General features: G+C 41.3%; 1 protein-coding gene across 1 annotated transcript; it reads right to left on the bottom strand.

Annotated features, from left to right (window-relative positions):
- Positions 1–2,169: 2,169 nt before the first annotated feature.
- Positions 2,170–24,891, bottom strand: LOC123746810 (ileal sodium/bile acid cotransporter). The gene is made up of 7 exons (XM_045728582.2): positions 24,102–24,891; positions 20,566–20,748; positions 17,214–17,385; positions 11,675–11,810; positions 9,690–9,771; positions 9,115–9,335; positions 2,170–6,003 (listed from the first exon to the last, which is right to left on the bottom strand). Exons 1-7 carry the CDS (start codon positions 24,552–24,554, stop codon positions 5,751–5,753), a joined length of 1,500 nt encoding a protein of 499 aa, XP_045584538.1. The 5' UTR covers positions 24,555–24,891; the 3' UTR covers positions 2,170–5,750.
- Positions 24,892–26,429: the final 1,538 nt, after the last annotated feature.

Here is a 26,429-nt window from a genome sequence, read left to right as displayed (position 1 = left end):
ACGGACGTTTCGGTCCGTCGTGGACTATTATCAAGTGGTGTGTTCAAGGCAACACACGATCTTCTGTTGTGTGATTTGGTCGTCCTGTCTTACTAATAAACATGAATTATTCTAGCAAACACTCAATAATAACTTACTACTGGGATCACACAATATATTTAGCCTAACCATATGAATGAAATCCCAGCCAACCTATTTACTTTAGTGCGAGTCATGCAAATGGAATAATATTTACAATAACAAAACTCTTAAATTTGAGGACCTAGATTCAACCAACAATGAGGAAGTAAACCCCATGGGATCCTCAGATACTAGCTCACGATGGTAGAAAAATGAGTGTGGCATTATAGAGCTGACACAGCAGCAGCAAAGGAAGCTACTGATCTACAAAATGTGATCAAAGCGGCATCAGACATCTAAACCCAAATAATGGGGGATTTTAACCATGAGACAATAGAATGGGTAAATCTAACATCACAAGCAGGAGAACATTGTCTAGATCTAGTTCTGGACTCCTTTCTCATACAGCAGGTGGTAGAGCCCACATGGGGTAACAGCATTCTAGATCTTGTGCTAACATCATAAGAAGGCATGATTGATCAAATTCAGGCAGAGACAAAAGTAATCCCCTCATGTGATCACCATATTTTAAGATGTACTACAAATACAGAAACCCACATAAGGGTTCATAATGATGAATTTCTATATTATCATCGAGTAGATTATCAATGAATGAGAGAGGAACGACAAAATATCTCCTGGAGGGAACTATTAGGTGAACATAACATAAAAGCATTATGGCAAAACTTAATTGACCTTAATTTTAAGGTCATCACGGAACTCGTTCAAAAATATGTGACAAAAAGGAGGAAGAAAAGAAAAGGAACAAGATGGATGACTCAGGCAGTAAAACAAGCATAGATAACTAAGAGGAACCTCCAGAGAACGTAAACATCCACGACGGACATCATTGATTATGATATACATAAAAGGCCACTAAACTCACCCACCCAGGAAATCAACCAAAAGGAACTACGACAGAAAACTTGCCCAAAACATAAAGAAAGATCCAAAGTCGTTCTATACCTATATAAGAAGTCAAATCAAAACAAAGAACTCGGTCGGACACTTAAAAGATAAGAATAACCAAACTATAATGGACGACAAAATGGTAGAAAACACTTTAAATAAATATTTTACACCAGTGTTCACACTAGAATGGTTAGAAGACATCCCATCACCCACACAAATGTTTCAAGGAGGCGAAGAGGCTGAATTTAGGAATATAACCACAACATGCGACACAATCAGGAAGAACATTGACAAACTAAAATAATAATAAAAAAATAATAACAATTTTATTCACAAGAAGGTACAATGGAAAGTCCACAAAATCTCTTGACCAAGGGATTTACCTTAGATTGGAAATATGCAAATGTCACCTCTATTTTCAAAAAAGGCAGAAAGAGCTCAGCGGAGAACTACCGTCCAATCAGCTTGACATAACACATCTACAAGCTCATGGAGAGAATCCTAAGGGAGGGAATCATTCACCATCTTTCAGTGAACAAACTTATACAATCGACACAACATGGGTTTGTTAAAAACAGATAAATCCTTAAAAACCTGCCCACATTTTTGGAAACAGTAACCAGCTACTCAGACAAAGAACTTACGGTCGATGCACTATACATGGATTTTGCTAAAGCCTTTGATAAGGTACCACATGAAAGACTGGTGAAGAAATTACAAGCACATGAAATAAATGGAAGAATACTAGAATAGATAAAAATATTGGTTGGAAGAAAGAAAACAAAGAGTCGACCTAAATGGGAATGAATCTGATTGGAGAAATGTGGTAAGTGGTGTGCCACAGGGGTCCATTTTGGGGCCAATCCTTTTTGTCATATACATCAATGACATAGATGAGAATATTACAAACCATATCTTCAAATTTGCAGATGACACAAAGATGTATGGTGAAGTGGGAAATGATAATGATACTGAATCCTTAAAAAGAGATCTACATGAACTTCACAAATGGTCAAAAGACTGTCAAATGATGAAGATAGCAATCATACCCAGCTGATTGTTTGTCGTACGTAGCATACAAAAACGCATTAAACTTCAATGTGAATATGGGGAACAGGAGAAAGTCAAAAGCCAGAGTTAAAACCAATAGTTAAATTTAATAAAACATTATAAAAGTTATTTAAACTCCTGCAATACAACTGTCTTTTTACAGATAATTTATAAGCCAAAATAACATAAATTATGAACACTAATTTCAACTCAATGATCCAGACACTGACAACAACTTAGTATAAGACTACCGTGCTACAAGATACAGTACCTGACACCATAACTCTTAATGAACTGCCTTAGCAAGTCATCAGGAGCTAAATGTTAACCCAACAGAGCAGCTGAGTTAACGTAACTCCAATGTCTCGTTTCTGCCAGACATCGACCAGCGTGCTTCCCACATCGACTATGTGGCATGATACCTAAACTACAGTGAAAGAATTGGAAGTCGTCTGACCTTTAACCCAATTCCCAACATCACTCGATGACCTTTTGGGGCACAGGTATTTCATCAAATCACTTCATCATGCTGGGGCCATGTGAGTAACATTTGTGTGATAAGCTTGAACGGTCCCCAAGCCAATATGCAACAGAAAACTCCTCACCTCCGAAGGATTCGAACCCAGACAGCCAGGGCTCCATGCACTTTGGCGTGTCCTGTACTTTAACCGCTAGGTTAAAGTCAGGAATTGGGTTAAAGATCAGACGACTTCCAATTCTTTTGAACAGTCAGTGTGGCCTTACGGTTAAAGTACTGGAGACGTCAAAGTGCATGGAACCCTGGTTATATATAAGTTTAAATAAAACAAATACCTTTTGTATACACTGTATACAAAAGAATGGGGGTGGTAGGAGAAGAAAATATTAGTGTTCAGTGAGAATCCACAAGGTCTTCCCTGAATACTCTTTATTTTCTTCTCTGAGGCTATGGGTCCCCACAATTGCACCATTGGTGGTACCCCACACAAATTTATATATATATATATATATATATATATATATATATATATATATATATATATATATATATATATATATATATATATATATATATATATATATATATATATATTTAGGGGAAAATGCTTTTACAATTTGTTATTAAAGAAGCCTTCTCCCAATCAATTTGGTGAAAACTTTCTGACAAATGAACAAAGCATTAGACAATTGGCAATGTCTTACAGAGTATTTATGATGCAAAATTCTAAATTTCAAATCTTTGAATGTTTGCCCTACATAGACCCTATTACAAGGTATTTTCTAAATGACTTCTTCTTCATGATATGTGCAGTTTGCATGAAGATTTTTCCTCCCGATGGTTGCACGAGTGGTGAGGTTGAAAGATGCGGCACTCACGGTGACGTATCAATGTTCATAATTTGGCAGAAATTGGAAGTTATCGATGTGTGTGGTTTAGTCAAGAGACTGAGATTGTGAGTCGAGGTATGTTTGGGAGTTAGTCGCAATTCAGATAGGTTAAGGTAGATTATGGTAGGGTAAGTTAGAGTACATTAAGTAGCATGGGGTTAATGTGTATAAGGTTAGGTTAAATTGGGGTAAGTTGGTTGAAGATGGGTTGTTATGTTGTCGTATTTCGGATCTTAACGTCTAGGATGGGATTACATCGGTCTTCTTGGACGTGCCAGTAGTACACCGTGTTGAATATCTGGGAGTGGTTGGAGGATGTGTCGTGGGAGAATGTGGTTTATGTGTTGTTGTTTTTTTGCCAAAATGCCGGGTCGCTGGGAGGTTTGTACAGCTGGGGGTTTCTTACCCTTTGTGCCGGTGGTTGGGGGTTTGTGGTAAGTTAGCCTGGGGAGTGATTTTGGTAAGGCGTGCTACGATGTCACTTAGGAGGTTTTCCAGCATCAGTTCAAACGATGTGTTTCTAGCAATGGTAGTTGTGTTAGGGCGGATGTCATTCTCTGTAGATGTCGATGGGGTGTGTTGACTCAGCTTCAGGGATGGGTTCGTTTACTTGTGTAAAAAATTTAGTTAGGAGTCGGTCCAGCGTCTTTTCTAGTGCATTTTCAATGCGAGTGACAAGATTTTCAACAAGATCAGAACTCAATTGTACGTTTTATGAGAGAGAGTTGGACTCTGAGGGTGCAGGATTGTCAGTGACAGACACATCAGGTACAAGCAAAGGGTTTGGTTGAGTGTGAGGTTGCAGTTGATGATGAACTGAGTTAGGTTGTACCACTGCACTACTGTGTTGCAGGTTGTTGGTGGGGAGAACCTAAGTTCTTGCTGCTATGTATGAAGGACATGGTTTGAATGTAATGTCATGATCGCCACCACAGGTTGAGCAGGTGAGTATATTTGATGCACATTCTTGTGTGTAATGGGAACCAGAGCATTTCCCACATTTAATGTCTTTGGTGCAAATTTTCGAGGTATGGTTAAAAACCTTTACATCTGAAGCACTGAGTGGGACGTGATACATACAACTCTAGTTTATGGAGGAAGCCGTTAATCCAAACCAGATTAGGGGGAAAGTAGTCTAGAAACGTAAGCAGGTCAGTGCCTATATCACTCAGTTCTCCGTTTGTTCAACGCATACATTTTTTGACTCCGAAGACTAGGTTGTCATGTGCCTGAAGCCTGCATCATCTGCCTTGATGTCGTCTGCAATAATGTCTACAACATGTCGGATTACATATTTTGCTAATCGGTCACCTAGTGGTTGGTAGCATCTGACTTTATATCCACAGATGTCAGTAACGTCTGAAAATTCTAGCTCCTCGCTGTGTTAGTGGTCCACTGCGATTAAGTTCCTTTGTTTATTAGGTCTAATATCGTGCACTTTGATCTTAAATATTTTGGGAATAGCATTATATAGGATACTTTGTGCCCTGCTATTTCCGAAAACACTCCTATCTTCGTCATCAAAGGGAATAATGAAAGTCTGCAAACAAAGAGAACCTGTCCTACATTGGTTGAGTGGTGGATGTTGATATTCAGGCGGCGTGGGGTCGGGATGGTCTCGTTTACCTCTCTACGATGGCAGCGTTGCGCTCTACTCTGTTTGCCTTACTGTGATGTTTACTGTCCTGGAAAACTCCCTCTGGATCCTCCTCTAAAACCGGGTGACGATCATGATCCAAATGTGTGCCATGTAGCAGTGGTTTCTTAAAACCCTCAAAGGTATCGTGAATATTTATAGGAAAGACGCTGTGCGCACCTCCAGTCGTCGCCATGTCGGTCGTCGGAGGGTGTGACCGTCCTCTCTCTTTGTAAATTACACAATTAACACTACGAGGACTCTTTCTAACTAATAGTTTTCCAACAGTGTTTTCGTAATTAAACAATACATGTACCTGTATATCAAAAAGTTTCAAGGCCTTGACAAGATTTTCGAACCCAGAAAAATTACGTTTAATTACGAAAACACTGATGGAAAACTATGAGTGTTTCAGGCGAAGGACAGTACACAAAGACACTACTGTTCTCGGCAGCAGAATGTCACTGGGAAATGGGACTGGTGCAAATAATTTTAACAACTTACCTTAAAAAATAAATAGTACTGTATACAGTTAATTTCAAATGAAGACTTTGTGTAGTATATATTAGTTCCCTGGGTCACTCGGAGAAGCTAATTAAATTACACAACCAGCAGCCAAATTTCCTCAGACTACACAGTAGTAATAAAATTTGACCCAATAATATTATTGCTTCGAACTTCTTGCGTTTGCATCAGAGATGAATTCAGACGTTTCTCTAGCAGACGTGCTCTCAATGTCCTCTGCTGATCTCTTTAAATCCACGACTTCTTGACCTGGCTGATTTGTGTGTTCGAGCTGCCCCTTGTCAGCACAACACCCGCAGAAGCGTTGTGAGAGGTAGTAGATAATATACGCAAGAAGTAGGGGCGGCCCAGCCAGCAGGATAGTAGAAAAGATGGGAACAGAAGCAAGGTCACTGTAAATAGAAAACAAATATTTTAATCTGAATAAAAAAAAGTAAAGACCAAACAAGGAGGATGTTGATCCGGACAATTTCTTCAAAAGGTCTGATGTAACACGAACGAGGAACAATGGTTTCAAGCTCATTAAGCCACAATGTAGGACTAAGAACAAGAGATGCTTTTTCACCCACAGGGATATGAACCCATGGAACCACCTACCCGCCGAAGCCGTAAATGCCCAAACTCTGTTGGGTTTCAAAATACAGCTGGAAAAGATAATCAGGGCAAATGGGGGGGTTACCTTTAACAAGCCGCCGGCTTCCTGTCCTCGACGAGGCCACTAGTATTGGTGTCCCTCAGGTAAATTCAGGTAATTTTGGGGAAATTTAAGGGATAAGTATTTGTCTTAAAAGCAAGTAAAAGAAAAAACACAGTGGTCCTCCAACAAATTTACTCATATGTTGTTAAATATGACCGAAAAAGTAAGATTAATAATTCTAACACGAATTTTCTCAATATTTCTTATGTTTCTTTTTACTGTCAATGGTAATTGAAAAATCAATTCTCCAAAAATCATTTTTATTTCTAGTCTGTCGCGACGCTTGAACGCGTCAGAGTACATATGTTTACAAGAAAGACTGCTACCAAAATATACAAATTTACTCAGTAAACATATTAAGCTTAAGAATTGTCAAAAGTAACATGAAGGGTGGCCGCTCTAATCCCAATTTTAAAAAACGGAGAGAGGTTTAAAGCTTTTAATTGCCGTTAAATCTGCGGAGTCCAATGGTAGCAAACTGATAGTGGGAGTATTCTACAGAGTAAACACCTCTGCCAACTTATATTGTAGTTATTTATTGATATAAAACCTTGCTACAATGTACCTTTTCATCTTACCTGATATGTTAGATTAAGGACCTGCCCGAAACGCTATGCGTTTTAGTGGCTTTGCAAGAATGTACAAATATCAGTCTCACCAACCCATTGTACCTTCTTGTGAGTAAATTATTATTATTATTATTATTATTATTATTATTATTATTATTATAATAGACACTGCAACTGTAGAGGAAGTTGATGATCAATGCAGCAGCGGAAACTCAAGCCCTTATAATGGGGACTTCAATCACGAGAGTGTTTGATTGACTGATAAAGATTAAGCCACCCCAAGAGGTGGCACGGGCATGAGTAGTCCGTAATTTCAATCACGAGACAATAGATCAGGTGAATCTAACATCACAAGCAAATGAACAACAATTTCTTGACCTGGTACAGGACTCCTTTCTTATAACATGCCCACTCGAGGTAATAGCATTGTTGATATTGTGCTAACTTCTGAGGAGAGCATGATCGATCAAATACAGAGGAAAACTCGCCCCTTCTTGAGATCACAATATTTTAAGATGGAAGTTTCTACAGTTATAGAAAGCCTTGTAAAGATCCAGGATGATGAATATCTAGACTACCCTTGAGGAGACTCTCAAGTAATGAGAGAGGACTTGCAAAATACCTCCTGGAGAAAGTTAGTAGGAGATCAAGGCATGGAAGAATCCTAGGAATACTTCAAAAAGATCAACACTGAATTTATTTACAAATAAATACCAATAAAAAGAAGATGAAAAAACTAGATGGATGACACAGGCAGTAAAAAGAGCTATAATAAATAAACACAACCTCTGGAGTATATCAGTTCTCAAAGAACCACATAGACTATGAGATATACACAAGGGCCTTAAATTTAGCCACCTAGGAAATCAGATCAGCCAAAAAAAACTATGAAAGAAAATGTTGACCAGACCACACACTAGAAATTGAAGGGACGACGACGTTTCGGTCCGTCCTGGACCATTCTCAAGTCGATTCTGGTCCAGGAATGGTCCAGGACGGACCGAAACGTCGTCGTCCCTTCAATTTCTAGTGTGTGGTCTGGTCAACATACTTCAGCCACGTTATTGTGACTCATCGCCTGCATATGAAAGAAAACTTGATCAAAATATAAAGGCAGCTCCAAAGTTGTTCTATGCCTATATAAGAAGTAAAACCAAAGAAAAGGGAGGGATCCATGGGTTTACCCCTTATTCAAATTCAAAAAATTCAAAAATTTGTCTATTTTTCAACTTCATTTTTTTATAGTGTAACTTTAGAAATTTACTATAGTGTAATTACTTTAGTAAAGTAAACTATTGATCTATATTGGTCACCTAAAGTAAAGTAAATTTGATTTATATTGATCATCTATTGGAATTAATTAATTTGGTTCTTTCTTCTTAATTAATTTGAATTAATTAATGAATTAATTAATTTGGTAATTTGGTTCGTTCTTATATGTGAAAGCATCTGTTTTCTGTCCTACACTGTGGCTTGTTGAGCTCGAAACCGTTGTTCCTTGTTTAAATACATCTGACATTTTGAAGAAGTGGTCCAGATCAACATCCACCAAATTGTTCAGTATTTTAACAGTTTCAATGAGAGCTGTCCTGTCATGCCTGGTTTGCAGTGTTGTTAGCCCTGTGGCCCTCAATCGTTCCTGATACGAGAGTTGACTTAGTTCTGGAATGATTTTTGTTGCCCGGTGATCGCCTTTCTATAAAGCAGCTATGTCTTTTTAAAGGTGAGGTTTACATGCTTGGTACAGTAATCCAAGTGATTACTGTAAAAAAAATAGCACCATGGATTTATACAGTTGAATAACTACTTCTTTTCCTGAAGTTTGGAGAGAGTGGATCTGCAGATTGGAACTGGAGGTTTTGGCTGGGCACCTCGTTGTATACATAATCATTCCCAGTTTTCTTTTATGAATATTAAATACTTAATGTCATTAACATTTTGCTGAGCGTATTAATCTCCTTTCTCTTATCTCTGGACTGCAGGCAGTCATAGTGTTTTATTCGGTATATGGTAGATTAGGGGCTAAGGTGTACGGGAGATCAGTACTGCTTTAGGCTAACAGTTCCATGACAGCTGCATCCTAGGGAAGGTCAATAGTTGGCCTGGGGAGGGGGGGGGAGGAATTGGACCTTGATAAGCCTAAAGTACAGGTTTCCTAATTTCCTTGACAGTGGAAATTATTATATCATGATAAAGAAAAACTACAACTTTTACAGTAAAAGGGTAATTTGCGGTACCTGTAGGGGCTCGGGAGGGAGAACTTGAGGACCATCAAGGCCACAGCACCGTTCTGGAAGGCTGTCTCGATACTGACTGCGATAATTTGCTTCCTGGGAAGGCACATGATCGTGGCGAGGGTGGCACCGAAGGAGTAGCCGCAGATCAGCACCATCAGGCTAGCTACCACCATCTGCCACGTCATCAGCACCATCACTTTGTAAGAGTTGAACGTTCCCACCTGCACCACACATGTAGGTAAGAAACATCTGAGGCCAACTGCCACACTAAACATTGATTTTGTATTCACCAAACATCACGCCAATGTGATATATCAGATATATTTATCATATATACACGTCACTTATTAAATATGCCAGCTATATATTTTTTCGAAGGCTTTCGGCGCCGTGGAGAGGGGGACCTGCTGAATGGGTGACAGCTTTTCTCCCATATCACCCTATCCTGGCTATGCGCCCTGGAGAGGCCACTCCATACCGGCAACCAGAGAGCAACTCCATAGTCTCCTGAGACGGATGGATGCCTACTATCTGTAAACCAAAAGTAATGGCATCATGAAAATATTTGTACTCACCGTAATGAAGAAGAAGAGAACCATGAGAGTGAAAGGCTTGATAATCTTGCTACCTTTCTCTGCCCAGCTCCGTCGCTTCCACCTAAAATGAATCTTAGTTAAATCTACACATGTTGCACTGAACCTCTTAAGGATGAGAAATATTAAGTTTTCGTTTTCTTCCTAAATATTTTAACAATTATTCTTAAGCATGTATTTATTATTAACATTCCTCATCTTTAAAAATAAATTGTCACTTGCTTTATTTGTTTTAATATATAAAAACTCTAACCCTGATAATATATATTTGTATATATATTATCTCTCTCTCTCTCTCTCTCTCTCTCTCTCTCTCTCTCTCTCTCTCTCTCTCTCTCTCTCTCTCTCTCTCTCTCTCTCTCTCTCTCTCTCTCTCTCTCTCTGTCCTCTTAAAAATAACGTCGCTTTTGGCCGTTTGCCCGTATGGCCGAAAGTGGACGTAATTTGAAAATGAAAAAAAAATGAAAATAAATTTGGGATTTTTTTTTCAACAACAGTAAGTTAAGGGTCCTCTGATTAGTTAGATGGGCAGGAAATTCTCATAAAGTTTCAAAACGTTATGAAAAACGTTCAGTGAAAGTTTCCTCTTCTAACCTTACCGAGTAGGTCGGACGACTCAAACAGAAAATGGAACAGTACGTCACTTTTGTGAGTCGTACGAGAACCAGGGGGCCTCTCACCTGTTCTTCACCATTCGTGTAATGATCACCTCAATGATACTCTGATAATATTAAATGACTCTGAGAAGGTAATTTGACAACTGAATCATGCAATAAAACAGGGGATTAACAAGCGATTGAAAGACCAGCCTACTAGTGTACAAGATAGGATTACAATTAATACTCATATACTTAATATATACAGTATATGTTTTATACATAAAACATCTATAATATTTATATAGATGTTTTATATATAGCAAACATCTTACCTATATAATTCCTAATTAGGCAAAATAATCTTAATGTTTATTGGTATTGGAACATAGGATCAGCATTCATAAGTTACAGATACAGTCTCCGTGGTGTAGTGGTAAGACACTCGCCTGGCGTTCCGCGAGCGCTTTGTCATGGGTTCGTATCTTGGCCGGGGAGGATTTACTGGGCACAAATCTTTAACTGTAGCCTCTGTTTAACGTAACAGTAAAATGTGTACTTGGTTGTAACAACGATTCTTCGCGGCGGGGATCGTATTCCAGGGACCGAAACGCTACGCGTACTAGTGGCTGTACAAGAATGTAACAACTCTTGTACATATCTCAAAAAAAAGAAATACTGCAGTCGTCTATGGTCCATCCATTAAAAAGAATGCTCTTTAGCATCTATGACACAAGCGCATACTCTTCTATCCCTCCTCTGTCCATATTACACTGCTCTTACACTCACTTCCCGAGGCGCAGGTCTTACAATGGCACGCACCTCTCGCCCCAGACCCGATTTCAAGATCAAGATCGTATACCCTGAGCCTACCAACCAGTCACAGATCATTGGCTCCAGGCATCATAAGAGATGGGTGTTACCTGATCTTCTTTATTAACCTTTAAATAATGAGGGAGCGGTTCCCTCTTTTTGAATGGTCCAATACTTCTTACTCCTATGCTTACTGCCTAAGAAGCAGACTGGTTCAGCAGCCCTCTCGTGGTCTATTAGGTATAAGGCTCCTTCCAACAGATAAGTAGGCTCTCCATAACCATTTGTACTCTGAAAAATGTAGGGGGGTCCATAACTGCAGAAATAGAAATAACTGCAGAAAAAGAGACACGCCTTCTTGCAGCCCCGGGAGAAGCCTTCCTGCATCCACAGAAACCCAAGAAGAGGCCTCCCTGCATCCCCGGAAACCCCCAGGAGAGGCCTTCCTGCATCCACAGAAACCCAAGGAAATGCCTCCCTGTACCCCCAGAAGCCCGAGAAGTCATACAAAACATGCAGACACCTGGAGGTGGAGTACCTCACCTGGTGGCGGAGTACCTGATCAACATGCCGATGACGATGGGGACGGTGAGGCTGACGAGCGCCAGGACCAGGTTTGAAAATGGTATGTGTAGGTGGGTGTGCTCCTCCGTCAGGTTCTCCCCCAGCGTGAACATCCACAACGGCATCATCCCTGAACCAGACACACAAACATGAGGAGTTTGCCATCTGCCTTCACATTCAGGGACATTGTGTGGTAGGTGTTATACTGCCTGTTATTCAAATTTATTAATGAGGGATGTCTACATTTAGACATCAAAATTTAGACATCAACAGATGTCAAAATCTCTACATTTTTCTTCATTAACGTTTGCTGGTACAATTTAATAATGAGGTTTAACCACCATCAGTAGTGTGCCAGCATGTCACCTTTTTTGTATTAGTTTAAAAGAATTAGCTAATTATCATTTGAATTTAAGCATGCAAGAATCATTTAGGTTTCTTTGGAAAAGTAATTAATTAGGGTAAAAGAATCTCCCAGCTAAACAAGTAATATTAAACAAATTTTAACAATTACCTCACAACTGTGAGAAATATTTCCTCACGGTACATATAATTCAAGATAATAAGCTCCACACAATAAATAAATATTACAGTTTTCTCCATATAATACATATATATTAACCCAGTTCACCGAGCAAGCTGGCAGAGTTGGTTGAAACACAATAGCAAAGGGCTGAACTTCACCTTAATATAATTAACTACTAATTAATATCCTTAAGGGCAAATCTCATTATTCATCAGTGAGCAGACACAGACTTGCGACCACAGACAGGCAGACTTACTCCTCTCAGAAAAAGGCCCTTAACCTAACAGATAAAAGTAAAGAGTGTTAATAGGTTAATAGGTTCAGGGATGATGCCGTTGTGGATGTTCACGCTGGGGGAGAACCTGACGGAGGAGCACACCCACCTACACATACCCTTTACAAACCTGGTCCTGGCGCTCGTCAGCCTCACCGCCCCCATCGTCATCGGCATGTTGATCAGGTACTCCTCCACCAGGTGAGGTACTCCACCTCCAGGTGTCTGCATGATGTTTGTATGACTTCTCGGGCTTCTGGGGGTACAGGGAGGCATTTCCTTGGGTTTCTGTGGATGCAGGAAGGCCTCTCTTGGGGTTTCTGTGGATGCAGGGAGGCCTCTCTTGGGGTTTCTGTAGATGCAGGAAGGCCTCTCTTGGGGTTTCTGTGGATGCAGGAAGGCCTCTCTTGGGGTTTCTGTGGATGCAGGAAGGTCTCTCTTGGGGTTTCTGTGGATGCAGGAAGGCCTCTCTTGGGGTTTCTGTGGATGCAGGAAGGCCTCTCTTGGGGTTTCTGTAGATGCAGGAAGGCCTCTCTTGGGGTTTCTGTAGATGCAGGAAGGCCTCTCTTGGGGTTTCTGTAGATGCAGGAAGGCCTCTCTTGGGGTTTCTGTAGATGCAGGAAGGCCTCTCCTGGGGTTTCTGTAGATGCAGGAAGGCCTCTCTTGGGGTTTCTGTAGATGCAGGAAGGTCTCTCCTGGGGTTTCTCTGGATGCAGGAAGGTCTCTCCTGGGGTTCCTGTAGATGCAGGAAGGCCTCTCCTGGGGTTTCTGTAGATGCAGGAAGGCCTCTCCTGGGGTTTCTGTAGATGCAGGAAGGCCTCTCCTGGGGTTTCTGTGGATGCAGGAAGGTCTCTCCTGGGGTTTCTGTAGATGCAGGAAGGTCTCTCCTGGGGTTTCTGTAGATGCAGGAAGGCCTCTCCTGGGGTTTCTGTAGATGCAGGAAGGCCTCTCCTGGGGTTTCTGTAGATGCAGGAAGGTCTCTCCTGGGGTTTCTGTAGATGCAGGAAGGTCTCTCCTGGGGTTTCTGTAGATGCAGGAAGGCCTCTCCTGGGGTTTCTGTAGATGCAGGAAGGTCTCTCCTGGGGTTTCTCTGGATGCAGGAAGGTCTCTCCTGGGGTTTCTCTGGATGCAGGAAGGTCTCTCCTGGGGTTCCTGTAGATGCAGGAAGGCCTCTCCTGGGGTTTCTGTCGATGTAGGAAGGTCTCTCCTGGGGTTTCTCTGGATGCAGGAAGGTCTCTCCTGGGGTTCCTGTAGATGCAGGAAGGCCTCTCCTGGGGTTCCTGTAGATGCAGGAAGGCCTCTCCTGGGGTTTCTGTAGATGCAGGAAGGCCTCTCCTGGGGTTTCTGTCGATGTAGGAAGGTCTCTCCTGGGGTTCCTGTAGATGCAGGAAGGCCTCTCCTGGGGTTTCTGTCGATGTAGGAAGGTCTCTCCTGGGGTTTCTGTAGATGCAGGAAGGCCTCTCCTGGGGTTTCTGTCGATGTAGGAAGGTCTCTCCTGGGGTTTCTGTAGATGCAGGAAGGTCTCTCCTGGGGTTTCTGTAGATGCAGGAAGGCCTCTCCTGGGGTTTCTGTAGATGCAGGAAGGCCTCTCCTGGGGTTTCTGTCGATGTAGGAAGGTCTCTCCTGGGGTTTCTGTAGATGCAGGAAGGTCTCTCCTGGGGTTTCTGTAGATGCAGGAAGGCCTCTCCTGGGGTTTCTGTCGATGTAGGAAGGTCTCTCCTGGGGTTTCTGTAGATGCAGGAAGGCCTCTCCTGGGGTTTCTGTAGATGCAGGAAGGCCTCTCCTGGGGTTTCTGTAGATGCAGGAAGGTCTCTCCTGGGGTTTCTGTAGATGCAGGAAGGCCTCTCCTGGGGTTTCTGTAGATGCAGGAAGGTCTCTCCTGGGGTTCCTGTAGATGCAGGAAGGCCTCTCCTGGGGTTTCTGTAGATGCAGGAAGGTCTCTCCTGGGGTTCCTGTAGATGCAGGAAGGCCTCTCCTGGGGTTTCTGTAGATGCAGGAAGGTCTCTCCTGGGGTTCCTGTAGATGCAGGAAGGCCTCTCCTGGGGTTTCTGTAGATGCAGGAAGGTCTCTCCTGGGGTTCCTGTAGATGCAGGAAGGCCTCTACTGGGGTTTCTCTGGATGCAGGAAGGTCTCTCCTGGGGTTTCTGTCGATGTAGGAAGGCCTCTAGGAGGGTTTCTGGGGTTGCAGGAAGTCCTGTATCCATTTTTGCAGTTATGGACCACTAGTTTTTTCAGAACACAAATGGCTATGGAGAGCCCACTTATCTGTTGGAAGGAGCTAGCCTTACTAGCTAGCTAGCCTAGTAGACCACATGGGGGTGCTGAACCAGTCTGCTTTAAGCTCGCACTGTATCCAGTGCCACCCACTCCCCCAATATGTGGGTAGCGTTTGCCCGAAACGCTATGTGTACTAGTGGCTTTAGGTATTGGATGTACTAGCTCTTTCTTTAAATCCAACATTATGTTTGTAACTTACCTGCAATGTATGTACCTTTACCTGAATAAAGAATCTGAATATATGTACCTAAGCCATACGACGTCACCATTGTAATCACTGCTATCATCTTACATCATGGTTGTTATATTAAAGGCATATTTTACTGCATTATATCTTGAAATAATCCTCAAATTATGCTACAATGTACCTGTTGATAACCCTTAAATTTCATTTTAATATACATACTAATCTTTGTCAAATTTTTTTGCAAAGTACGTGTTAAAAAAATGATTTTGTTAGAAATTACCAACTTAAAATTATCTGTTAGATTAAGGCCCTGCCCGAAACACTATGCGTGTTAGTGGAGTCTTTACAAGAATGTAAAATCATCAATGCTTTGTACTCTCATAAACCCAATGTAACTTCTTGTATATTTATAAATATAAATAAATAAATAACAAACTCTGTCTTCAGACAACACACAGACCCTCCGTTTGAATTCCTAAACATGCTGAATCTAACTAATGCTAACTACTAATGCTAGATCATGCTAATCTAACAGATAATTTTAAGTAGGTAATTTCTAGCAAAACTGAGAAATGTTTACAGGTACATTGTAATAAAATTTGACGAAGATTAGTAGATACATTATAGAAAAATTTGAGAATTATCAACAGGTACAACGTAGCATAATTTGAGGATTATTTCTAGATATAATGTAGTCAAATATGCGTTCAATATAACAACCATGATATACGATGATAGCAATGATTACAATGGTGAAGTTGAATGGCTTAGGCACATATATTGGGGGATTGAGTAGCACAAGATACAGTGCGAGTTTAAGGCACTAGGTAGGAAACTATGAGGATGAAATAAGGTACTCTTTGGTTTTATTTTTGAATAAGGCGTAGGTCTGACAGCTTTTCTATTCGTTAGTGAGTGAGTTCCATACACTAGGTCCCTTTATTTGCCTAGTGTGTTTACACAGATTTAGTTTGACTCTGGGGATATCAAGGAGATATTTATTTCTTGTGTGGTGATTATGGGTTCTATTACATCTGTCAAGGAAGAGTTTCAGATCAGGATCTGAATTTAAGAACAGGGTTTTGTAAATGTAAATGACACAAGAGAACATGTGGAGTGAGTTTATGTTTATCATGTTTAGGGATTTAAACAGGGGGAGGGAACTGAGTGTTGTCTGAAAACAGAGTTTGTTATTGTTCTGATAGCAGATTTTGCTGGGTGATGATGGGCTTGAGGTAGTTTGCAGTGGTTGAACCCCATGCACAGATACCGTATGTAAGATAGGGATAGATTAGCACATAGTATAATGAGCAGAGACCAGAGTTAGAAACATAATATCTGATTTTAGAAAGTATACCAACTGTTTTTGATACTCTCTTGGTTATGTGGTGTATGTGGGTGCTGAAATCTCTTGTCTATGTATAGGTCAAGGAACTTTCCATCATTTGTATTGCTATTGTTAACATTGTCTATCTGAAGCTGAATGGCATTTATTAATCTGCTTCCAAATAAGATGTAGTAGGTCTTTTCTATGTTTAGTGTAAGTTTGTTGGTTGACAAACCAACCAATTTGGTTGATAAGTGGACCTTTTTTAATTCGTTATTTACATTATTTAGTGTGTGTGTGTGTGTGGGTTGGGGTCTGAGTAGATGAGGGTAGTATGGTCAGCAAATAATATAGGTTTAAGAATGTTAGAGACATTAGGCAGATAATTGATGTATTTAAGAAATAGGAGAGGTCCTAGGATGCTGCCTCGTGGAACTCCTACGGTTAGTGGTAAAGTGGGAGAGGTTATATCATTGATTGTTACAAATTGGTGTCTGTCACTAAGATAGGATCGAATAGGTCAGGGCAAGGCCTCGGATTCCATAATGGTGGAGTTTAAGTATGAGGTAGTTATAGTTAATAGCATGAAAGCCCTTTGTTAGGTCAATGAAGAATCCAATCGGAAACTCATTTTTGTCAAGGCCTGTGTAGATTATATCAAGCAGATTAATAATGGCATCGTTGGTACTCTTTTGGGATCAGAAGCCAAACTATAGTTCTGATAGCAGAGTTATCGTTCTATACTCTATTTTTGACACTACGTATTGTTCACTGTTACTGTGTTTCAATGGCCATGTGTCTTGTTAGTCTAAACAGAATATAGACCACCTAAGTTCCTGTTCTCTGGTCCTTTAATTATAAACGCTTTAAAGAATTGAAGACGAGCGGCAATATATTAGTACGATTGCTCTGTCCTTGGTGCAAAAGATTATATACACTAACCCAGGGCAGCGACCAAAGAGATAATGGTCATAGTGATGGAGAGGTTGATGTCCCCGTCGAACATGAGGGTCCAGAAGTTGGAGGAGGTGCCGCCGGGACTGCAGCCTAGCGTGAAGAGTCCCAGACGCTGCAGCGGGTCCGTGAACAACACATTCCCCATCATATATGTCACCTACAAAACAAAAACATCTATATTTATGTTGTGTATAAAATATAAACTTATAATTTTAGCAATGTGACATTTTCAGGAGTACACACTATGTACTAAAGTCACAGGTATACTAGGATTACATGCTGTTGTTGTTTTAGATTCAGCTACTCAGAACAAAAAGTAGCAAGTAATACGGGCTATGGTGAGCCCGTAGTGGACTTATCTAGCACAGGAGCTGGGTTGTCATTGGGTTTACATTCAGAAACCCAGACATTTATAAATGTGGGTTTACCTCATCCTATGATTCACCTAGCCTACTTAATCGTAGGGTGCGTCGATGAATGGGGTGAGGTAATTGTTGCCTAGGTTTTTTTTTTTTTTTTTAAAGATATATACAAGAGTTGTTACATTCTTGTACAGCCACCAGTACGCGTAGCGTTTCGGGCAGGTCCCTGGAATACGATCCCCGCCGCGAAGAAGCGTTGTTACAACCAAGTACACATTTTACTGTTGCGTTAAACAGAGGCTGCAGTTAAGGATTTGCGCCCAGTAAATCCTCCCCGGCCAGGATACGAACCCATGACAATTGACTCATGAACCCATGATAGCTATATCAGTTATCTCCTGGGTCTGTTAACGGGTTCACAATAGCCCGTGCTACATGAACATTTCGTTCTGAGTAGCTAAATCTAAAACAACAACAACCATCCTGGGTCTGTTATCTTTCCTCGGGATCATTGGTGGCCCATCAAATAACTGTATGCTCGAAGTCGAATTCACCTGAATGTTGACTACTGGTGTCAGCTCTGGAATGAACGAAGCATCAAGTATACAGAGCTTCCTACGTACATGTGATTATTGTGGTGTCCTTCAGTATGTCCTGGCGATTCAGGATGGTGTTGTGAGTGATGTTGTTTAATGCCTTCTTCTTGCAAATAAAGTGTAAAACGTCTACTCAGAGTATTCGTGGTATGTCCAAGATAGCATACATTTCGGAGCACACAGTCTCCAGAATTGCTCTTGCATTGATATATTACTTTAGTACTGCTCAGTTTGTCATTGGAGGCAAAAATGTTATTTCTCATAATAAGGGTCGCTGTAGGAAGGTTGTTATAATAAATGATAGGACGAATCCTTGCATTTTCACTGCATGGTTTACAATTCCTGTCAATTATATCCCATATAGCCTTTTCATCCTTCTTAAAGGCCTGAGTAAATGTATTTTTATAATACACTACAATGTCTTCCCTCAGGGCCCGAGTATCCTCTCATAGGGGCCGATTATTCCCAGTCAAGTGGCGACTTAACTTCGTACTAATGATTTAGTTGAATTCTCTATTACTGTATTCGTTATTCACAATAACTTGGCGGATTTGTTCAAGTTCACTGTGCCAGAGCTGCCATAAAAGCATGTACGTATTGCACGATCTACATATGCACTAAGGACGCTTGTTTTTAGATCTGTCAATGCATTCCCAACCACTTTGACAGGGCGGTAGAGCGACGGTTTCGCGTCATGCAGATCGATTGATTGATTGATAAAGATTAAGCCACCCGTAGAGGTGGCACGGACATGAATAGCCCGTAAGTGGAGGCTGTTTGAAGCCATTACCAGTATCAGTAGCTGATACTGTAGATCTGTGGATGAATGAGGTCTGGAAAATGGGACAGTCGGAAGTATAGTCTGGAGAGGAAGCCTCGGCCTCGCAGAGAGTAGAGCCAGGGCTCAACCCAGCAAGGGCGAGGATTTTTGGACAGATAGCAGAATCAATTACACCACAAAGAGCACTGGGAGTGCCAAGAGGGCCGAGTAGCAGCCAGAAGTTCTTGTTTGATATTTAGTTACAGCATCACTATCTCAGTGGGCCCTCAGGGCTCTTATTTTTTCTTGTTCTTCGGTTTCTTGTTTTGGCTTCGTGTATGTACATGGGTGTCCATAGACGACAGTGTAAGGTATCGTGGGAGACCCTCGATGATATTCCGCGTTAAGTCGATGTTGATCACCTGGTCATTTCTGAAAGCGGTGTATCGACCTGTGGTTGTGTCCAAAATGCCAATTGCATCGTGACCCCTCAAACATGGGCGCTCGTACCCGATGAGACGTCGAGACTGCACCTTTGGTGCCATACTCATCTGCGCCGGAGAGATCCTCATTGTTCACATGCTCGCCTGAAGATGCGTAGTCCTCTTCGTCCTGTGTCGCCAGTATTCCTGCTTTCTTTATGTTGTGTAGCGTTTTTAGTGTCGTCTGGGTACCCGTAGTTGTCATCTGTGGAGCGTTCGTCTAGGTGTCCGCAGTTGTCGTCAGCCGTGGTACTTCGGTCTGGGTGGCTGCAATTCCATATTCAGTCACTGGTGCCTGTACAGGCGCAATGCTATTTGTTTCCAGAAGCCCGTTCACTGTTCTGAGGAACAAGGAATCTTGTTTCGCAACTCTGTCCGCTAAGGCAATGATGACCTAGATGTTCTGGATGGATGTCGGCGTCTCTGGTTTTGGTGGGGACTGGGGTCAGCAGCTTGTTTGGGGGTCCAATCCATATGGTCGTAGTCTGCATCTGGCTATAGAAGGGAGGCTCGGGAATTGGTCAGGTCTAAGGTCTAAGGTTCTTCTCTTAGTTGCAAGTTTTGCAGCTTCGCCTGCAATGTCATTTCCTAATATTCCCACACGACTTGGCACCCAGTTGATAAGTACCCGACGGGTTTGACGTTTGAGTGTTTGCATTAATGATATGACATTTGTGATCAGATGGATGCTGTCACAGTATTTGTTCTTGTTGCAAGATTTCAATGGCAATTCTCGAATCTGTATGTATGATAACATGTTGTCGGTGTTCAGCAAGCGCATGTTCCAAACCCTTCTGAATGACTCGCATCCCTATTTGTAAACTTGAACACCCGTCTGAGAATCTCCAACTAACTACAGAATTTCCTGCCTTAACTGCAGCTCCGGTTTACCTTCTGACACAGCCCGGACCAACCGGGCTGTGGTGGGTATGTGGGCCTGCGGGCCGCTCCAAGCAACAGCCTGGTGGACCAAACTCTCACAAGTCAAGCCTGGCCTCGGGCCGGGCTTGGGGAGTAGAAGAACTCCCAGAACCCCATCAACCTGGTATCAACCAGGTTTCTTGTTGCTAACGCGAGAACATATATACCGCAAAAATTTAGTTTTTTGTGAAGGTAAACCATGATACATGCACTCACCAGGGGCATGCAGGTGAATTGGGAGATAAAGCCACACACGGGACCGACGGGTCGCCTCAGAACACCCATGATGACCTTCAGATCCAGCTGGGCGCCCATGTTGATGTTGTTGAAGAGCACGAAGACGGTCCCAAAGGACATGAAGAGGATATCGACCGTCTGTGTCTTGCGGTCCACTGTTATCTTCGGGGGAGACAGCCACACAAGAGGTGCGGGAGGTAAAATTTATAAGAGTATGCATATGATAAGTGATGATAATATTAATTATTAATAAATTATTAGTTATTAATAAATTAATAATTATAAATTAATGACTATTAATTAATGATAATTTATTAATAATCATTATTTATTAAATTAATTGATAATTATTTAATTATAATTATTAATAATAATAATAGTTTTACAATTTAGTTTATATTTATTTGACTTAGGAAATATTTAAGTAAATATTTAAATACTTTGGAGGGGGTGAACATTTAGGACTCTTTAACTCGACGTTTGGTTCAACTGACAGCACTAGTTGTGCTTACCAAAAATGGCCCACTAGATACAGTACTTAGAATAGTCGCTGAAGCTTCAGCGTTCAAGCAAGCGTTTAGCGTTCGGCATCTCACACATTTAAAGGTTGAGAATAAGCTTGAGAGTTTAGCAATCGTGCCTGACAAACTCCCCATTTTCCAGCAGACACTTGAATTAAATATCTAAAACAATAATGAAATGTTGCATATATTCTGAACATATAAGGGTGGAGACTGGAGATCATTGTGAACATGAAGGACTCAACGTTTACGCTCTGTCAATTATATTAACCGTTTTGTCTAAAAAATTACAAACTTAATTAAAGTAAAAAACAGATACAAAGAGCTTTCGTGCGGATGAACGTCGAGGAGACCAGGAACGACTTGGGATTCTTCTGCAGAATGGCATAGAGCTGAGGAAGATTTTTCGAGAATAGTATGAGGAAATATATTTGATTAGTGATAACATTATACCATTCCATGTGTAATGGAATGTGTCTCAGCTTGGCTTCCGTTCCCAAAAGCGTACCAATGATGCCATTATTAGTCTGCTTAATATAATCTACACAACAGCCCTGGACAAAAAATGAGTTCCCAATTGGCCTCTTCATTGACCTACTAAAGGCCTTTGATACTGTAAACCATAGCTACCTCTTACTTAAACTTCACCACTATGGTATCCAAGGCCTTGCTCTCGACTATAGAGTATGGCCTCTATAGCCAATCTGCTATAAGGCAGTACGAGCAACTCCAGTAAAAAGACAACAATCGACTTGAGAATGGTCCAGGACGGACCGAAACGTCGTCGTCCCTTCAATTTCTAGTGTGTGGTCTGGTCAACATACTTCAGCCACGTTATTGTGACTCATCGCCTGCAAAAAGACAACAAATCCTTCTCATCTACTTGGTAAAACGTACAAAAAATCCACTGTCGGAACCCCCCTAAAAAAAGTTCACGCTTTGTATTACTGGATTACCTCAAATGATATGCAAAAACAAATGGTAACGAAACTAAGGACGCTAACCTAACCTGTGCAAGAAATCTTTAAAATTGATATAGATAATAGTTATGTTTACACGTTAGTTACAGTACTGAGGTAAAGACGTGTGTCCTTGATCAGTTATCTCTCGTATTTAACCTCAATGCTAGATAAGATTGGTAGCCTTTCGTGGGAGATGGATCCATCGCATCAATAAAAATAGCGAGCCATGTTAAAAAAATGCTACACTGAGATGACTCACGTATTCTAGTGACTCCCAGATGCTAGCCTTAACCCACGCGGCCACAGTCCCATTTATATATCATTCCAGTGTGATTTCTTTGTGAATAATAATAATAGTGTCTTTTCATTCCTTTATTCTACTATATGAATTTCTATTCCTTTATACTACTATATGTGACAGTGTCAGACCACAGAGGAAGAATTTAAACAGGAATTTTCATAAGTACTTTCGTATTTAATAATACATCTTCAGAAGGGTCTGAATATATGCCGTTTGCCTTTCTATATGCCTTTTTATTCCTTTATTCTACTATATGCCTTTTTATTCCTTTATTCTACTATATGCCTTTTTAGTCTTCTATGTGCTTTTTCTAACAAAACTGAAATTTAGCTGCGCACCATGCAACTATCAATCAGTTTAAATGACGAGTCTGACTGTAATTAATGATCTTGATATTTTTCGTCATTCGGGTATTATTCAGGTAAGGTACATACATACAAGAGATTTTACAAAAATTGATAGATTTATAGATAGAGCTAGTACATACAATGCCTAAAGCCACTATTACGCAAAGGGTTTCGGGCAGGAAAAACATTAAAGACTAAAACTTAATACTAATTAATACTTATTTTTCATGTCATTATACGAGGAGTTAAAAACTAGGAAGCATACTTTCAAAGGAGTCTCTTAACTTAAGCTTAACGAGGTCTCCCTAATCAGAAACGAGGCTATCCACGCGGTTTCTCATCCAATTACTGACCACACCAAACTACATATGCTTACCCTTTCCCTAAGGAGAACAAACATGGGACAAAATTCAATTAAAATTTGAATTTGAAACACTTAGTATCCTTCAGTTATGTGACAATGTCTCGTTGTTGTTGTTGTTATTGTTTTAGATTCAGCTACTCAGAACAAGAAGTTCCAGTAGCACGGGCTATGGTGAGCCCGTAGTGGACTTACCTGGCACAGGAACGGTGCTGTGAATGCTCTGTTAGTGTGGCTTATTATATATGTCTGAAACGTTTTCTTGATAGGTGAAACAGAATTCAAGAGCACCACACCAGAAATAAATATCTCTTTAATATCCCCAGAGTCAAACTAAATCTGTGCCAACACTCCATGCAAATAAAAGGGCCCAGTCTTTGGAACTCACTCCCTGATGAATTAAAAAATTGTCAAACCTATGCCCGGTTCAAAAGTAAAACCAAAAAGTACCTAATTTCACCCACATAGTTTCCTACCTTGTGCTTCAAACTCTCACAGTATCTTGTAATACCCGAGTCCCCAATATTAGTACTTAAGACATATATCCGTACCATTGTAATCACCTTTGTCAACTTACGCTGTAGTTATTTGTTGATATAAAACCTTGATACAATGTACCTTTTCATTTTCCCTGATATGTTAAAGGACCTGACCGAAACGCTGTGCGTGTTAGTGGCTTTGCATAAATGTAAAAATACCAATCTTATGTAATCTCACCAACCCATTGCCCAGCCACTTGGGCTGGACAGTAGAGCGATGGTTTCCCTCCATGCCGGTCGGCGTTCAATCCCCGACCGTCCAAGTGGTTGGGCACCATTCCTTTCCCCCGTCTCATCCCAAATCCTTATCCTGACCCCTTCCAAGTGCTATATAGTCGTAATGGCTTGTCGCTTTCACCTGATGATTCCCTCCCTTCCCTCACCAACCCATTGTACCTTCGTGTAAATAAATTACTATTATTATTATTATTATTATTATTATTATTATTATTATATATTCACTTAAAATAAGAAAGTCACCTACCCTAAGATCGTCCCTCAGTAAGGTTGCATTAGTAAAGTAAGGGTCGAGGTCGTTGTGGGTGAGGAAGAAAGCCAGCTTGGTGAGTCCCCAGTAGTAGCCGGAGAAGGCCAGGCTCTTGTTGACTCTGGCACACACCTCCGCCACCCTGAACTGCACGCTCTTGTTTACTATGTCCAGCTTCCAGTCCTCGTCCAGCACCACCGTCACCTCCAGCCACGCCTCTGTCAGGTCCCGTCCATCACTGCACACGGCGTCACTGGCGTTGAACCCGAGAGACAGTGTGAGGTTGAGAGGCGTGTCCTCCGGGACCTTCCATACGCCGCTATGGAAGGTTTCCAGGTAAACATCGCTCTGGAAGGTCTCCAGGTGCCCGTTGCTCCATAAGGTTTCCGGGGACTTGTCGCCAATAGCGAATTTCGCACACCCCAACAACAATATCAACCATGGCAACATCTGGGAGTGTGCTGCAAGTCTAGCCAGTGACGGTAGTTCGACCGACACCCACCGTAATATTTAATTAGGCAATCGATCCCGTTACGTTATTAGGGAAATGTAAACTAGTTATTTCTGCAAATAATTTATATATTTCAGCATGAAGTAGCTATAGGGGACATTTTATATGGGTTTGCACTACGAGAAGATCACCAAGGTACTTTTTAACTAGTAATGTATTCGCAGCAAGATATGAGCTTAAAAATGTTCACAGGAAATACAAATCCTTGATGTTATGTGTGTAGAAACGTATCCCAGCGCTCACAGGCCGCACACGCTACTGATAGGCCGACCTTAAGTCACCGTAGCTCGAGATAAATTCTGTGATATGCACATTATCTCATCAGCCTTGCCAGCGCTCACCTTTACCAGCATCCCTCACACACTATCATCACACTAGTACACCTCGAGGGCCAGGGGGCGGCGAACTTACGCCCTTTAATGGTACTCGGTGAGGCATGCGAAAGCAAATTCAAATTCATGTAATATACTAGTTAAATCTTGAAGAATGAAGAATAGGATTATAATGCAACTCATTTGAAAACTTGCAATGTTTTAATAGCCAGACTTTAAACTTTAAGTACTATGCTAAAATACTCTTATTTATTTATTTATATATATACAAGAAGGTACATTGGGTTTGTGAGAATACATTGGATAGTACAGTATTTACATTCCTGTAAAGCCACTAGTACGCGCAGCGTTTCGGGCAGGTCCTTAATCTAACAGATAATTTTAAGTAGGTAATTTCTATCAGAATTGATAAATGATAAAGATACATTGCAAGAGAAAAATGAGATGAGAGAGCTTAGTAAATATATTAAAGCTCTGATTGATTACATTGACAGATTGATTAGTAATTTAAACAAGATTAATAGACACCAAACAGCAGATTGACAGCACATATAAGACATCAATGATCACAATGGTAAAGATGTTCAGATTGGGTACATAAAGATTGGGAGACTGGGTACTCTTCGATTTAGAAAATATTTATATTTCTCTTCTCTTTTTGCTATAATACAGTATATATACGGGTCCAGCCTGCGGCTACTGGGCGAACTCTTAACCCCGACGCCACTTTTAACGCCCCCGGACCCCACCTTTATCCAGAAATTATGCACATCTGTGCCAGGTAAGTCTGACGGGCTCACCATAGCCCGTGATGCTTGGACATTTTTGTTCCGAGTCGCTGAATCTAAAACAAGAACAAACAGAAATTACGAGCGGCCATTCGTCCAACACCACCACGCCAGCTAACAACACGTGCTACATATGTGCCCCATGATCTCCACACAGCTGAACACGGGTTTGTAAGAATCGGTGCTGTCCGCCGCCCTCTACAGTCACGATTGATTGATTGATTGATAAACATTAAGCCACCCAAAAGGTGGCACGGGTATGAATAGCCCGTAAGTGGTGGCCCTTTTGAGCCATTACCAGTATCAAGAGCTGATACTGGGGATCTGTGGAGGTGCGACTGCACCCTGCGTGACGGGAGATGTCTCCCATGTGACTCTACAGTCACCATATGAGGGACCATTTAAAGTGGTTTTCCTTCTTTCCTTCCGTCCCATCCTAAATCCTTATCCTGACCCCTTCCAAGTGCTATATAGTCGTAATGGCTTGGCGTTTTTCCTTGATACCACTTCCCTCGGACACCGAAGTTCTTCACCATCGAACGCTGAGGCCAGCAGGAAAACATCTCCATCGATTTCCTAAAACCAGCACACTGTAACGCTGCCCCGAATAGTCTTCCAGAAGTGCATCCGCCGACGTTGTTGTTGTTGTTATAGATTCAGCTACTCGGAACAGGTTCCAAGTAGCACGGGCTAT

Source organism: Procambarus clarkii, chromosome 93 (genome assembly GCF_040958095.1).
Source record: "Procambarus clarkii isolate CNS0578487 chromosome 93, FALCON_Pclarkii_2.0, whole genome shotgun sequence".
Lineage (NCBI taxonomy): Eukaryota > Metazoa > Arthropoda > Malacostraca > Decapoda > Cambaridae > Procambarus > Procambarus clarkii.
Note: the sequence above shows the minus strand (reverse complement) of the source record. Positions and strands in the feature narration are given on the sequence as shown.

Bases quoted from the DNA above. Each gene is read 5' to 3' on its own strand.
- LOC123746810 (XM_045728582.2), bottom strand. From the start codon at position 24,554: ATGTTGCCATGGTTGATATTGTTGTTGGGGTGTGCGAAATTCGCTATT. The intron at 20,749-24,101 runs GTAGGTGACTTT...TCTCCCCCGAAG, and splicing joins TACTGAGGGACGATCTTAGG to ATAACAGTGGACCGCAAGAC. The intron at 11,811-17,213 runs GTTAGTGTATAT...TGTCTGGTTCAG, and splicing joins CTCTTTGGTCGCTGCCCTGG to GGATGATGCCGTTGTGGATG.